This window comes from Miniopterus schreibersii (assembly GCF_964146895.1).
Source record: "Miniopterus schreibersii genome assembly, chromosome: 4".
Classification (NCBI taxonomy): Eukaryota; Metazoa; Chordata; class Mammalia; order Chiroptera; family Miniopteridae; genus Miniopterus; species Miniopterus schreibersii.
In genome coordinates this window covers 7,924,878-7,939,918 of record NC_138105.1, presented here as the reverse complement: position 1 = coordinate 7,939,918, position 15,041 = coordinate 7,924,878, and the positions used below count along the sequence as shown (strand labels likewise).

Below are 15,041 nucleotides of genomic sequence, written 5' to 3'. Positions count from 1 at the left end.
TATTTATCAAGAATAGTGGTATTTCATTCATGAAATTCATTTAAAGCATGAGTTAGAGCTGAGAGAGACGACGTGTCACCCCAGGGACCCATCTGCCGCCCATCCCTGGGGAGCCCCCGTGCGCTTGGCCAGAGCAGCCGCCGCTCCTCCCCCGCCGATTTCTCAGGCCGGGCTTCTGCTCGAGCTCATGGGTCTCACACGGTTTCCTCGTTTAAAGACGGGCATGTCCTCATCACCGAGGGCTCAACTCCCCAAACATTTAAGCGCGGCAGCTGAGCCAGTATTTCTTGCTGTCTCCGCTGCTCGCTGTTGCCCAGAAGCTGCAGTTTCCCACGCGCGCCCGCCTTCTCCTCCGGCGCGTGGCGCAGGCACCGGGATGAGCTCAAGTCCCCCCGGGCTCTGCCGCCCTACACCCCCGGGAGCTCCACCTCCCGGCGCAGATCTCGGCTTGGGAGGTGACTTTGTTCCAAGTCTTTCCATTTCTTCTGCAGTCGGATTATGAGTTTAAGATAAAAAAAAAAAAGTCTCTTTTTATTGTGCCATCGAGAAAATGTTAGAACCGACCACAAGCTTACCACGGCTTCCGCTGCGTCCTGCGGGGCCCGAGGCTACGAGGCTTCGGCCTGGGGCTTCCGCTCTGCTCACTGCAGCCCTTTCCACGGAGCGGAAGCCTGTCCGTCGGCACGAGGAAGCCTGTCCCTCAGCGCGAGGTGGGGCTCTGCACTCGGAGGCATCTGCGTTGCTCCCGGGGGTTCCATGCGCAGGCGGACCACGGGGTGCTGGGGCCGCTGGGGCAGCGCGGGCCGGGGCGGGCCGAGCGTCTTGGGAAACCAGCGGGGCGCAGGCAGAGGCCCGCTGCAGCCGTGGGTTACCGAGGGGGAAAGCCGCCCCGGTGCGCGCCCCCGCGGCCCCCCCGGAAGCCGCCTCGCTCCCCGCGGAAGTTGGACCGGTTCCGCTCCCGTCCGCGGCCGGCAGAGGTGCCGCCCCTGCCCCCGCCGCGGGGAGCCCCCCCGCCCCGATCGGATTTAGACTTGGGCGGGGGCGACTTGGGCCGAAGCCTCTCGATCTCCTCGGTGCAGCCCGTCAGGTAGGAGTTGGGGGCGCTGAAGTAGGACGCGTAGGTCTCCGCGTTGTAGTTGCTGTTGGTCAGCGTGGGCCCGACGGTCAGCCAGCCTGGAAGGACAAGAGGAGCTCAGCGTCCTTCGCGGCGCCCGTCCCGCAGGCGCTGGCGGCCTGGGACCCTCGCGGCGGCCCCTGGCCCCAGCCCCGCCAGTCCCCCCCCCCCCCCCGCGTGGCCGCCGCAGCGCAGCCGAGGCGCCCCTGGGAGAGTGACGCCGCGCCCCGCGCCGGGCCACCGCACCTCCTCGCGTGGACGCGGACCCGCCCCTCTGACAGCCTGGGGCCCGCCCTCGCACAGCGATCGCGCTGCGGCCCGCCACCCACCTTCAGTCCGCCCTCGGCGCCGCCTGCCCTCCTCTGCTGTCACCCCGCACACGCGACAGATGTCCACGTCCACGGAGTGCTCCCCAGCCCGCCCCTGAGAGCCGGAGCCTGCAGCAAGCTCGGGCTGTCGCCTCTCGGGGCGCCTCCTGGGCTTTCCCACGATCCCAGTGGCCTCAAGGCCTGTTCCAAGGAGGCGGACCCAGCTTTCCAGTCTGGGTCCAGGACAGCGCCCTGAGGAAGCAGCGACCCCACAGCGCCTGCCCGTGCTCAGCTCCACCGCAGCCCCTTTTCTCTCCCGTCCGCTGGCTGACAGTCCCCTCAACACGCAGCTCAAGGAGCACCTCCAGTGAAATGAAGGCAACCTCTCTCTCCGAGTCCCCACCGCAGTCCTGGGGCCAGAGGCCTGTGGCCACACTGTGCACAGCTCTGCTTCCACCAGCGGGTCCCTCACTGCCCAGTCCCCATGGCACAGTCCTGGGGCCAGAGGCCTGTGGCCACACTGCGCACAGCTCTGCTTCCACCACAGGCAGCCCTCACCGGTGAAAGCCCTGGAATGCAAGACTTACAGTGAACTGCACGTGCCCAATGGCTGCCATGCTTTTGGGTTCCCAGGTGTGGTGACTCCTACAGCTGATGGTTTCTGGGGACTGGGAACCTACCTCTGAGTGCTACAGGGGACACGGGATCCCGCAAGGGCAAGGCAGGTGATCCCTAAGAATTAGGTTCTGCATCTGCCCCATCACCCTCAAGGTTATTTCTCAGATTAGATACATAATAAAATAACACACATTCCAAAATGTAGTAGCCATTTTTGTTCCTTTAAAAAAAACACACCATTAGTATCTAAGTGCACAGATACAGTGAGATTTGTACTATTTAAAGAAAAAAATACCAGGTAAAACACTGCGCTCCCTCTATGCCATTAGCAGACACCTTGGTGAGCAGGGAGGGGCCCTCAGATCAGAGGCCCCAGCTAACCTGGTCTCAGGGCAGCTGAGCCCAGTGTCACTGGCTCCCTCCAAGCTGGTCAAGGGAAGGTCAGTGTTGTTAGAGACCACACATGAGTCGGGTAAGGAGAAAGCGTGGAAGTTTAACAAGAGCTAATACTCTCTCTTCCAGGCCACATCTCCTCTCCCGTGGCCACACATGCAAGTCTTTGCAGAGTGAAGTGCGAGGGGCTCTGCCTCCCTCCCACCTGCAAACTCGTCACTGTGGGCGTTTTGTTCCATGTTCTAAAGGGGCCTGAGGAGGCAGAACAGCCCCCCCCATGTGCTGACCCAGCACTTTCCACCCCTTAAAATACGCCAGACCTGCCCAGACTACCTCCTGAGGAACAAGTGAGGATTTAGCCCCAATCAAGTGAGGCCCCCTGAGCAGTCTCTCAGGTGCTCCTACTGTCGTTTATGTGGTTAAGCCCTTTCTGCACGTAACTCCCCCAGCAGATTTTCCTTCCTAGTTCTGACTTACTGAGCTAACACTAAAATAACTTTTTGCAAGAACAGGCAACAGTAAAGAATCAGATGGTAGTTTTCAAGCAAAAAGTAAAACTTGTGCCTCTGAGATTTGTTCAGCTGGTGGACAGAGGTGGAGAGACATCGCAGGAGAGAGAATGTAGGTAGTGACGTGGGTAAGAGGCCACAACTCCAGGGAGGAGAACCCACGGAGTGTCATGACTAAAAACTGGCACTAAGCAAAGACCTCCGTGCTGCTTATGCCAATACCTGTGACCTGATGATGATCTGTTCTCTCTGCCTAATGCTATAAAGCCACTAAAATGACAGTTATTTAAAATGCAGAAACAGACTTGACAACAGACTTGACATAATACTGAGAAAAGCACAAAATGATGACTACGACTATGTAAAACTCTGTATACACAGGATTGGAAAGTATGTAAAAATGGAAATAATCCTTGGAGGTGGTGAGAATGAAGCTTTTTTTCCTAAAATTTCCTTTCATGCTGTTCACTGATTTTTCGATTAAAAGATTACCATCTATATGGTCTTTGCCTTTACTCTTCAAAAACTCTCAAGTTCTTACTTCCGTGAAACAGCAGTTGCCACTGGAGAGTGTTCCCAGATTCGGGAGCTACTGTGGCCAATGATGGAAGAGAAAATCTGTTCCTGTTTCCCCAAGCACTAGAGCCATAGCCTGGACGATCAATACAGAGGGATGGCCACACCCCAAAGCTTACAGCCCTCTTCATTAGGCCCGAAGCAAGAGAAAGGAGGAACCCAGAACAGGTCACGTGAATGGTAAGACACTAAGTTAGGCCCAAACAGATCAGGAAACTCTAAGGCCAACTATTCTCCTGTAACCTCTTCAACTTTGCTTACTATTTATAAAGTGGAGACTGTTTTAAACACACAAGATTCTGGCTCCTTCCATCTTCAAACAGTACTTCTAACCTGGGAAGGCCCCCCCAGACTGACTTTCTGTGCCATGGACTGAGGTGACAGTGTTCTTAAACAGTTACTGTCACACTTGGAGAAATAAAGGAAACGAAATATACTATAAATAAAAGCTGTGCCCTCTAAAAAGCCCTAGTTTATAAGGGCCACATTTTTCTCATCTTTTCAGTAGTGAACCCACATTGCACTGAATTAGTAAAGTTTTGAAAAGATACCACCACTGTACACGTAAGGAAATAAGCCAGGTGTTTTAGTTCTAAAAAAGCCAAGACCTGCATTTCACGATGAACGGTATTTTCTGCAGGATCATTCACTCATTTACGCATCTCTTCATTCAACACAACAGCTCCTGGACAATCTGAATATGGGTAGAAGGAAGGCGAGTCTGCGTGCTTGAGCCTGACTGCAAATGTGTGGCCAAGCGAATCTACAGTTCGGACGATGTAAATGATGCAGAGAAACAAACAGATTGAGGGGAAAGAGTGGCCGGGGGAGGGGAGTGAGGGGAAGTTGGCTGGCTTAGACTCGGCTGACAGGAAGGACACAGGGAGGGGCCTGGCACACTTGCAGTATAACCAGGCGAGATCAAACTCTTAAGGGCCTTACTTTTACACAGCACTGTGTGGTATTTCTTGACACCTGTATCCCAAGGAATCAGAAAGTTCTCTTATTTTTCTGATGTCCTACCTGGTCGAATGGTACTATCTCTTCCAAACAGATGAAGGCGTCTTCTGCCAAGACAGAAATGTTCAATGATGTGAAAAATTTCCACGGGCTTTTCTATATTGCCAATTTCAGGTTCCTCTGTGATGATCAGGTCAATGTCAACATTGGCGTGAATGAAGTCCCCGTCTGTGCTCCGCTTCACAGTCCCTTTGATCCCCATGAGGCAATGTTCCTAATAACAGCAAGGAAAGACCAACCATCTCCTCCAGTCACATCTCACACAGCCTTTCACATTCCAAGGTCCCCAATTCCAAAACAAGCCTCCTTCCTCTGAATCTCTGGGATGCAGGTCTATGGGCAACACAACAGGAAAGCCTGGGTTTGTGGATGTGGGGAGACTGCAGGGAAGCTAGACAAGAGTATTGGGCTTGGGGCCACCACATTTTAGAACTGAGTCAGCGACCATAGTCTTTCTTCCTCTGCAAACCTTGATGATAACCTGTTTCCAACAGGTATGGAAACATGGAACTCGACCTTGGAACCTTAAAATGATGTTATACTGGGCCTACTATGAGCCAAGATTGAAACTACACACAAGGTATAGGCCTTTTAATATGGAGAGGGGACTTTAAGCATGGATAGACTTCCAGATACTTAATCAAAACAATTCTCTTTTTTGTTCATTTTCAGACCTTCTCTACTTAATCTGGATGGCAGGACTAAATAGGATTAAATAGACAATCTCTCACTTGATACCATGCACCAACAGTGGCATGGGTGGCTCAGGTTCCCTTCAAAAGAATTTTCCAGGCCAAGAAAGACTTAAGAAGAAAAACCCTCCTACCAATGACTCCCTAAAGAGTGAAATACTGGAGGACAAACTATTAAAGACTGATATATGGTACATATACAGTGGAATATTTCTCAGCCAGAAAAAAAAGAATAAAACCTGGCCATTTGCAACAACATGGATGGACCTGGAATGTATTAAGCTAAGTGAAATTAGTCAGACAGAGAAAGATAAATACCACATGGTATCACTTATATGTGGAATCTAAAAAACAAAATAATCAAAACAAAACAGAAATAGACTCAAGACACAGAGAATAAAGTGGTGGTGGCCAGAGGGACGGGGTGGGGGATTGGCGAGCTAGGTGAAAGGGACTGAGGAATATAAACTTCTAACTATAAAATACATCAGCCACTGGGAAGTAACAAACAACATGGAAAATTTAGTCACTAATACGCTAATAATCTGCACAGTGACAGAAGTAACTAGACTTGTCATGGTGATCATGTGTAACGTGTATAAATATCGTTATAAATAAACTAATACGATATAGTAAGTCAGTTACACTGCAATAAAAAAAATAACTTGGGAGTATTATTATAATGCTCAATGTCACTGTAGAAGTCTAAGAAAAAGACCTTTCCACCAAAATTAATTTAACAGCATAGTCATTGGGAAAATAATGAAAATTAAAAAACCGTATTGAGAGAACACATTAAAAATTAATATAAGTAGATAATAGAGGCAATACCTTTGTTCTCTGGAAGACAGCCTTTGGATCTAAAGTCTTAGTCTTCCCAGGATTGTTTTTATTGGTTTTAATCCAACAAATATCTTCACATCTTCTGTAACCCCACTTGCGTAAACACTAGAAATGAGAGAGAGAAAAAAAATCCTTACCTAAAAGAAATATTTAAAATAACCACCAGCATTAAAAAATTTCCTAGAGGCTTGAGACACTAACTTCCAAGGCATCACAGTAATTTTGTTTTAGTGCAGATATGGAAAAAAATACTAGTCTTTGATTATACAGCCACTACAGGATACTCCAATCAAACAAAAAAAAAGTTCTGAAATGCAGTTAACTACAAGGTACTTAAAATAAGTTGAGGTATCATAACTTCCTTGTCACTCTTGTTCCTTCATTCAAACTAAGTTCCAGACGCTGCACTATTTTGCCAATTTGACCTGAATTCCATTTGGAATTCAGGAGTTAATGGAATTCAGAAAAATACTTTCTAGCTACTCAGGAGCAATGATGACACTAGGCAGCCTGTGTTTGAGATGTGAGTTAGTTTTGAATCTCTAAACTGTTCTCTTCCTGCAGTTGTGATAAACCACATTTTGAGTCACCCCTGCTGCTTGTTAACTAAGGGAGGGCACTGCCTTTCATACATTCTTTTCTGCATATTTTTCTTCGTAATGTTTTAGTACCATTCAAGAAACAGAAGGCAAAACGTCAATCTTCAAACTCCTTAAGCAATGTACTGTACTATGTTTTTTCCCATGAATTTAAGAATCCACTTTACAAAACGCCATCTCACCACTCTTCCAAGATCCAGGCCCTCCCCGGAACCACACCAGAGGAAGATGAACGACCGGGGTGCTGCAATCTCATCTATCTCCAGCTTCATAATCTGTGAGAAACCAAAACAGAGCACAGCAGTTTTGTTTCCCACTCATCCTGAGAACCACCACTGCAGTGTCAGGATTTTCAGTGGATTTATTCTTTAAATGCACTAATTTTAATTGGAAAACATAATGGGGAAAAAGTTTATAACTTCCTGTTCCACTGTCTCCTTATTAAATACGAAGACAACACATGCACACACAAATGCACACATTTACTCGTACACGGAAAGGTTGCAGGAAGCCGTATTTACAGAATTTTATAGATGTAGCTTGAGAACACTCTAACATTTACAGAAAAAGAAAGTGAGATGAAAACAGGTTAAGTTACCTCAAGGATGGAGGAAAAATTAAAATGAAATATAATGACATCTAAGCAGTAGGTCTTACTTATCTCTGAATCTCCAGCACAGAGCACACTGCCTAGTGCAGTGACGCTTAATAAATACAGTGGTACTTGGTTTTCGAATGTAACTCGTTCCAGAAGCCCGTTCGAGCCCTGAAACGTTCGAAACCCGAGGGATCAACAGCCGACAGCTGGGCCTCAGGATCTTGCCCTCAGTGGAAGCCGTGGGGCCTGTTTGACTTCTGAGGCGTTCCGGAAAACTGAAGCATTTCCCTCCGGGTTTACGGCGTTCATAACCCGAAATGCTCGTCCATGGAGACGTTCAAAAACCAAGGAACCACCGTATGTTATTTCTGTTACTGACAACGAACACATTACTTTTTGTAACTGTTATCAGCTTGTTTAATTTTATTTAGGAAAATATAACTATCGCAATTATTTTATACTGAAATTACACATCCTTTTTATCCATTACAGTCAGCTCCTTAAAGAGGAGAAACTATTTTACGTATATATTTATTCTCTGATGTTTCCCAAAGCTAACCAAATGCAGAATGAGCTGCAATCGTCCTGACAGTCCCAGACTTGTGAAGCTGTATACAGGACTCTGAAGCTGGAGGGGACCGCTGCTCCTCCTGTAGACCACCCACTCACTGCCTGCACCACTTTCCCTCGCCTTCAGCCACAGTATACTATAAGTCAATATTTATGATCCCTACAAAAGTAGAGGGATGACATTTATAGTCTTTATTCATCTGAAAAATGAACAACTTGTCACGAGGTGGACAGTGTCACCGTACATCGTCCCAGGTCCAGCACTTCTCGTTAGCAGTGATGCCGGTCTCTCTGTAATACTCTTCCAGAGGGGGCTCCAGAAGAATCACATCGAATTTGGGGGTGAGCTCTCTGATGTCAAAGGCTTCGATATCTGCCTGTAAGTACCTATGTAAGGAAAGCACAGAAAGTGAGGAGGAGTCTTTCAAATACCTTACAGATGGCAGTGAGAAATGTCTCCAGTGTTACTAAGTGCTATTCACAAAGCAGCCCGAACTCATCACTGCTCATCTCCTTGAGGGCTTTCCCCAGCGCAGATGGAGCGTCCACACCGCTCTCTGGCAGGACATGCACACAATCATACCGCCAGGTAGAATCACAGTGCCCCACGTGTGTCCAGACGACAGGCTTCCCTTGTTTTCACCCTGAAAATCCATGTTCAGCTGTGAGACTCAACCCTTTCCATTACCACCTGACTAGTCTAAGGAAAGATCACATTACTTTTCTTTCATTGTTTAGTTTAGAAATACGATTTCTCTGTAAATTTTAAATTCCTGCCTCTAAAATAGTTTCTAAGTTTTCTTTTCCTATATATTAATAGTCTTTTCCGGCCACCTAGTATATTGTATCACTAGCCTTTATTGAAAGGTTATTTCAATATGGAAGTATTTTGAATATGAAATATTTAAATATAAAATACTTTAAATGTAAGAGTCCTTGAATAGGTCAAACACTAGAGTCTGCTAACATTTCCCCACATACTCAGACTTCCTTGTGGCTTTCTAAAGAACAGGCTGCATGTCAGCAAATTGTTAAATATACAACATGTTCAAAGTAAACTAAAGGTGAAATAAAAGATTCTCCAATTTCGAAGACCGTCTCCACGTTAACGCAGGCATGACTCTGTTTAATGAATGACCATATCCCAAACATGTTCACAGTGGCCTCAGATGTGGAGTTTGAATTCCTTCTCATTTTTCTTCTTTTCCTTTGTCTAAGTTTCCTAAACTTTCTTCAATAAATAACTTTTTGAGAAGAAAAGCTATTAAAAACATTTTAAGTAAACTCAAGAACACAACAGATGTGAATGATTTTCCTAGAAAAATGTATTTAAAGATACTTTAAGCAAATGATCTGAAAAACTTAAAAAAAAAAAATAAGACCCTACTGTGTACTCAGCACTGGAGTCTCAACCTGATCTATTTTACTATAAAGAAAAAATAGAAATAATAATTGTGCTAACCTTATATAGGTGCTGAATAATTTTTGAACAGAAAGGTTACCAGACAAAAAGACTGACATTTTAAGCCTGAGTTGGGGACAGAAAGTAATTTAAAACATCACTTACATAGGAGGAGTGTTAGATTTCGCTATTAGCTCGTCCTTCAGCCTGATGAGCTCCCGCAGCTTGGGGTATTCTTCAAATCTGTCAGCCAAACCTGAGAAAAACAGCAATTCTAAACTTTAATACACTCGAAGTTAATATTAGAGAATTCTAAGATTAGGAGCCCTCCCAGGAAAACAAAACCAAACACACCCCTCACTTTACTCACATGCCCTTTTAAGAAAGCTAATTTTGAGTATTTTTAAACATTTCATATCTAATGATCCTCACTCCATAGACAGATAAAAACCCAGACACTCCAAAGCCAAGTCCGAGTCACCAAACCATTTAATTTCTCATATTCATTAAGTTAAATAATCTGCTTATAACATCAAGTTTAACCATTTTCTTTTTGGGAAAGGGAAAAACAACTGCCTTTCTTTCATGCTTTTCCCTCTTTCTTTTGGATAAAAACAATTTCCTAAAGAATCTAGTGAAAATGAGTATTCTTTCATTTTTTATAATTAGGTAAAGGGAGAGACAAAAAATAGTAGAGATGAAATACTGCTGATGATCTTACATTAATGGGTTATGCTTGTGGACAAATCTACTTAGAATTAGTCCCTAACTAAAAATAATCCACAAGTTAAATAAATTACATACATGTAAGCAAGAGTTAGCAACAGCACAGTCCCAACAAATCTGACATACCTACATCCCTGATGAAATTCTGAGGTCTATGTCCGGTGTCTACAAAATGCTGGCAGTAATCATTATGGGGATTCAAACTCTGTGTTCCCTAAAGAAAATCAAAATGGAATTACTAGCATGCACTCTGAAACACTCATTCTGTGCCTTGTTTTTTACTACGAAGCCATATAAAATGTAAGTCTATTGCTAGATTAAAACACAACTAAAATACTATTTCTCTCCAGCAGCTACAGACATTAACACAACATTATCTCCTCCTAATGAGCCAAGTGTCAGAAGACTATTTCATGAATAACTTTAAATGATCTTTATTTTATAATAATGATTCCTTAATAACTTAAAAAAATAATCTTGAAAACAAGTATGTATGTAATCTCTTTGCAGGCGCAGAGCTGAAATGTGAAGGGTTTTAAGACTGGAAATCACTGATTTACCTTCAGAAAAGTACTGGAGTCTTTGTAAATCTCCTCCTCGTACGGCAGATTCTCGTCCTCCTGCTGCATCTCCGGCTCATCCTGGAAGACAGAGGTTGAGTAGACATTTTATGCAGAGAAATAATAGTCTATGTATTACAACATCTTGATTAAGACAACATACATGTTTTATTTCCCTAGTGGATAATAAATTTTTCAAATTATCATTGAAGTCAAACATTAAAATCTTTGCTTTCTCATCATAAGTTCTAACTAGTTTATTATAATTTAGCTTGAATCAAAAGATATAACCACCAATGGGCCAATTTTATTTCTATTAGATTGGACCATATGAAACTATTTTTACAGGTCAAAACTGTCTGAATATTGGGAATTGTATATGGTTTGACCTAAAACAATCACAAATGTTTAAGCTACATATTAACATGTATCAAAATGCAACAGACAAAACAGGATTCATAAGATCAGGTATTTATACCATTGAACACCATACTGCCTTATATTGTTAACACTGAATAGCAGAAATCTAAATCTGACCCAGTTACCCAAAGTTTCTGATACACTCACCTCCTTACTGTTAGTGAAGATTATTGCCCAGTGTTTACCAGGCATTATGCTAAATGCTTTCCATACATCACCTAGTTTAATCTACACACTTTTGTGTTAAAATGAGGAAAGTGATACAAAGTCTTAATTTACTGATTATACATATGCTTATGCATATATTATACTTATGACAATTATTTGAGACACTTTAATATTCAGCTTTCTGTCAAGTTTGTTTTCCTCAATAAGGACCTATTATTGTAAGGATTTGTTTTTCCTTGACAATAAAACTGCCCCATTCTCTACTTGCCTTATATTCTTCCATTTTGTCTTCATCTGTCTCTCCTTCATCCTGATACTTACGTTTTGCATTTGGAGCAGAGGTGTCGTAGGAAGCTCTGAAAATTAAAACTGACATATCACACACAAGTATATACAAGATGTATAAATGCATCTATTAATAGTATTAAATAACAGATAATAGAAACAGAATAAAGCAAATTTTTCCTGATTAAATAGTTCCTATTCACCCAGTTTATAAGTTACCTAAAAAGTCACACAACTTGACTGTTAATTCTGTACTTTGTTTTTATGGGAAAGCAACCCAATGAGAAAATAAGCTGTTACAGGCATATATGGTAAGAAGGAACTTCTATATTGGGTATCATTCTAATCTGTCTAAAGCAAAACTAATGCTTAAATTGATAACCAGGATACTGAAAAATTCTGAAATGCTTTGTGAACTATCAAATGATTACCACTTTTAGGGTAAAGTCTGTTTTCTTTTATAAGAACTTAAAAAATATAATCATTTATTTATGGTATATAAGCTAATCCTTAGTGTAACATTCCATTTCCTAACTACTACATGAGAAGTTACTATAGTCAGAAAAGAATATTCAAAATTCACGAACAGTAAAAACCACTGGTTCTGAAATCTTTATTTTGTGCTTTCATAACAACACACTCATACCTGAGATTATTTATTAAAACAATGCTCCTTTCACAATATTAACATGTCAGTAAAACAACAACCAGCTACTTGACAGACCTGCAGGTCTCCCTTGTTTCAGCAATCTCTCTCTGCTCCTCTTTGCTATTTAACACAGCACCAATGCTGTCCGCACTTTCGGCTCCCAACTGAGAAAAACAAAAACCAGAAATGAGATTATGCTTTTAGTTATATTTGAAATTAAGACACTTAACTTTGCCACTCTCTTCTTTTAAAGTAAATAAAGCATGATTTAGCAATAGCTACAATAACCAAAAAAGCTAATAGTGTGTTTATAGTGTGGCTGGCACTATGTTAAACATTTCACATCATCAACTAACATATTATTATACTTTATTTATCCCATGCTCTAATAAAAATTTATTAACTTTTATTCAAGCCAAGTCTTTATACAATGTTTATAGATACAATAATGAACTGTACTAATTCCTTAAAGATGGCAATGCAAATTCTGTTTGGCAGCTGGGGAAATTTTACAAAATATAACACATGTAAACAAACTGAAAAGGCTGGATAAGCAGAATGGGACCAGCTCACAGAATATGTAAGATAGACCAAGGAGTGTAGAATGCAACTGGCAGGCCATGAGAAGACATCTGTTTTTATGCACAAGGGCATGAGAAAAACTGTATTAAATAGTCCCGTTAGCCAGAAAAGAGGGGAAGGCACACTAAAGAGAGGAAGACACACTAACACATCAGAGCCCAGAGTCACCAGTTTAGTCTGCCCACTGCATGACTCCCCCAACGTCTCTCCAATGATAAAACTCTTCCAGTACATTCGTTCCTGAAATTTTAACTGTTCCCTAAGATCTTCCAGACCCCTATTCTCCCTGCTCAGGGGAGACAGCCACTTTCCCCAGGAGAAAGTTGGAATGCTTCCTAACCTTCTCACAGCTGATGCCTCTTCCCATACCCAGGTGCATAGTGATTTCCTCAGAGGATTCTCCATGAACACTGTATATGGAACAAGTAGCTCCCTCCCACGGTTCTCCTTTGTACCTCTTTCCTCATTCGGATCATAGCACTTAATACAACTTTCAATGATTTTGTTTTACTTTTGTTTGCTCCCTATTTATATTGTTTCACAGTCTCTACCATAACTTCCAATTATTTTATTTGTATGCCTACTTAAATTATTTTATTAGTTTACTTCTCCCCCAGAGTTGTTCTCCCCTGGGAGGAAGAACTGTCTGTCCCATCGGTATCTGTATGTTCAGCAGCATGACTCATGTACATGCTCAATAAATGGGTGAAGGAACCAATAAGATTTCCTACTAGGACCTAAGTTAGAAAACAATGTATTGCAGAGAAATGTTTTAAATCAAAATTCTGCTTTCACATGTAATTGTCTTCTCAAGTTCCAAAACTTTTTAAAAAATTGTGAGGTGACTGGATTAAGTGAAAACATGTTCTGCCTGTCTTGTTCACACAGAGAAAAGTAGTGAGAAAGGGTGAAATTAGAGGTAAAGTGGAAGTCTGTCACTGATTATACTGGACATCTTAACTTAGGTGGGATGGTTCCTATCCAACTAGAAGGCCAGGAGCACTTAGATGCACTGGAAAAAGTATCAAAGGGCCTAAAACTGCAGCTCGCAAACTCACCAGCTTTGTGGGTTTGAGCACGAAACTGAAATTCTTTTTTTCATCTACAAGATGTGTATCCGTACAACTCAAGAAGCTACTTGAAGATAACATAATAAAAGAAGTTGCGGAAAAGGAGGTTTAGAAAAAGATACCCGACTTGCCCAAGATCATGTCACTGGGATGGGAACATAATGATCCCAAATTCCCACATTTTTAATACTATTATCATAAATCTTTTCATCAGATTATAAGAGGAGAGGTTCCAGATTCCCATTTACTAAAACCAAGATTTACTACTGAAAAAAATAACATTAAAATGCTTATGAGCATCCCCATCTCTTTGCTCTGAACGGCAGAATGTAAAACGCAGCCCGACTTAAGCAGAGACGCGTGCCCCTGGCATCTTGATTCCTCCTTTGCCCGTCGGCAAGCGGTAGTGAAGACAAGCTTTGGAGAAACAAACGGGGTTCAACTTTCCGGCCCAGCAGCGATTGACCCTGGGCCAAAATTACTTAACCTAGAGCCTCCTTCGAGGGGAGATCACTACTTATACCAGGGTTTTGTTGTGATACCGAGTATGAATTCACGTACCAGCTGCGGTGACGACGAGGATGCCGCACGTTGCACAGTGGATTGCAACGCGCAAGGGGCAGAATCTGAAATTTACACTCAGGCCACTTGCAACGCAGTCTTTGGACAGGACCCCCCCGCACAATCCTGTAAACCCATTTCACAAGGAAGCCACAACCTCAACAGTTAGGTGCTGACTGCGAGGGCAGTCAAGGCAGAAGGGCATGCGAACGGTGAAGAGAAACGGAGGGCTGACAAGTCGCTTTCGCGCGCGGGCTGCAGTAACGCACTGAAAGACCAAAGCTCTGCACGCCCATCACTGGGCGCGGGCAATTTCATTCGGTTGCTGAAAACCAGCCGTGGCGTCCGGGTTCGCATCGCCGCCACCACCGCGACCCGGAACGCGAACTCCCCGGGGCACCGTGAGAGCTGAGAACCGGAAGGACAGGCACGTGCAGGGGTCGGGGCGGGAGCGAGGGGCCGAGAGGGGCCGGGGCGGCCGCGCACGCGCACTGCGATCCCTCCCTGGGCCGCGGACCTGCTGGGCGAGGAGCTGTCGCCGTAGCTTCTGCCGCTCCCGGATCTCTTGCAGGCGACTGTCCATGTCTGGGAGTCTCGGTTTCCTCTGCCCCGGAGGCCTGGCAATCAGCGGAGGAATCTCCGCCCGATTTTTCCTCAGAGTCCGCGAAACACAAGAACTGCCTGGAGCTTCGGACGGCTGGTACCTTTCATCCTTACGGGCACTTCCGGCGAGGCCGGAATTGGCTCCCCAGGCCGGAATTCCCGCCTCCTTCCGGGC

At 44.1% G+C, this 15,041-nt stretch overlaps 1 protein-coding gene across 2 annotated transcripts; it reads right to left on the bottom strand.

Annotated features, from left to right (window-relative positions):
- METTL14 (methyltransferase 14, N6-adenosine-methyltransferase non-catalytic subunit) lies at positions 1–14,993 on the bottom strand. 2 transcript variants are annotated; one of them, XM_081133994.1, is made up of 11 exons: positions 14,781–14,993; positions 12,126–12,214; positions 11,385–11,472; positions 10,529–10,609; positions 10,095–10,182; positions 9,408–9,498; positions 8,086–8,227; positions 6,855–6,947; positions 6,062–6,178; positions 4,542–4,752; positions 1–1,173 (listed from the first exon to the last, which is right to left on the bottom strand). In XM_081133994.1, exons 1-11 carry the CDS (start codon positions 14,844–14,846, stop codon positions 869–871), a joined length of 1,371 nt encoding a protein of 456 aa, XP_080990120.1. In that variant the 5' UTR covers positions 14,847–14,993; the 3' UTR covers positions 1–868. The 2 variants fall into 2 exon arrangements, with proteins under 2 accessions (XP_080990120.1, XP_080990121.1); XM_081133995.1 differs by having other exon boundaries at positions 14,264–14,978.
- Between the last annotated feature and the right edge of the window lie 48 nt (positions 14,994–15,041).

What these genes read in the sequence shown, in the direction of transcription:
- METTL14 (XM_081133994.1), bottom strand. Translation starts at nt 14,846, where the DNA reads ATGGACAGTCGCCTGCAAGAGATCCGGGAGCGGCAGAAGCTACGGCGA. An exon ending in GACAGCTCCTCGCCCAGCAG is followed by an intron (nt 12,215 to 14,780) that starts GTCCGCGGCCCA and finishes TGTTTTTCTCAG; the next exon opens with TTGGGAGCCGAAAGTGCGGA. An exon ending in AGATAGTACCATTCGACCAG is followed by an intron (nt 1,174 to 4,541) that starts GTAGGACATCAG and finishes TTGTCCTTCCAG; the next exon opens with GCTGGCTGACCGTCGGGCCC.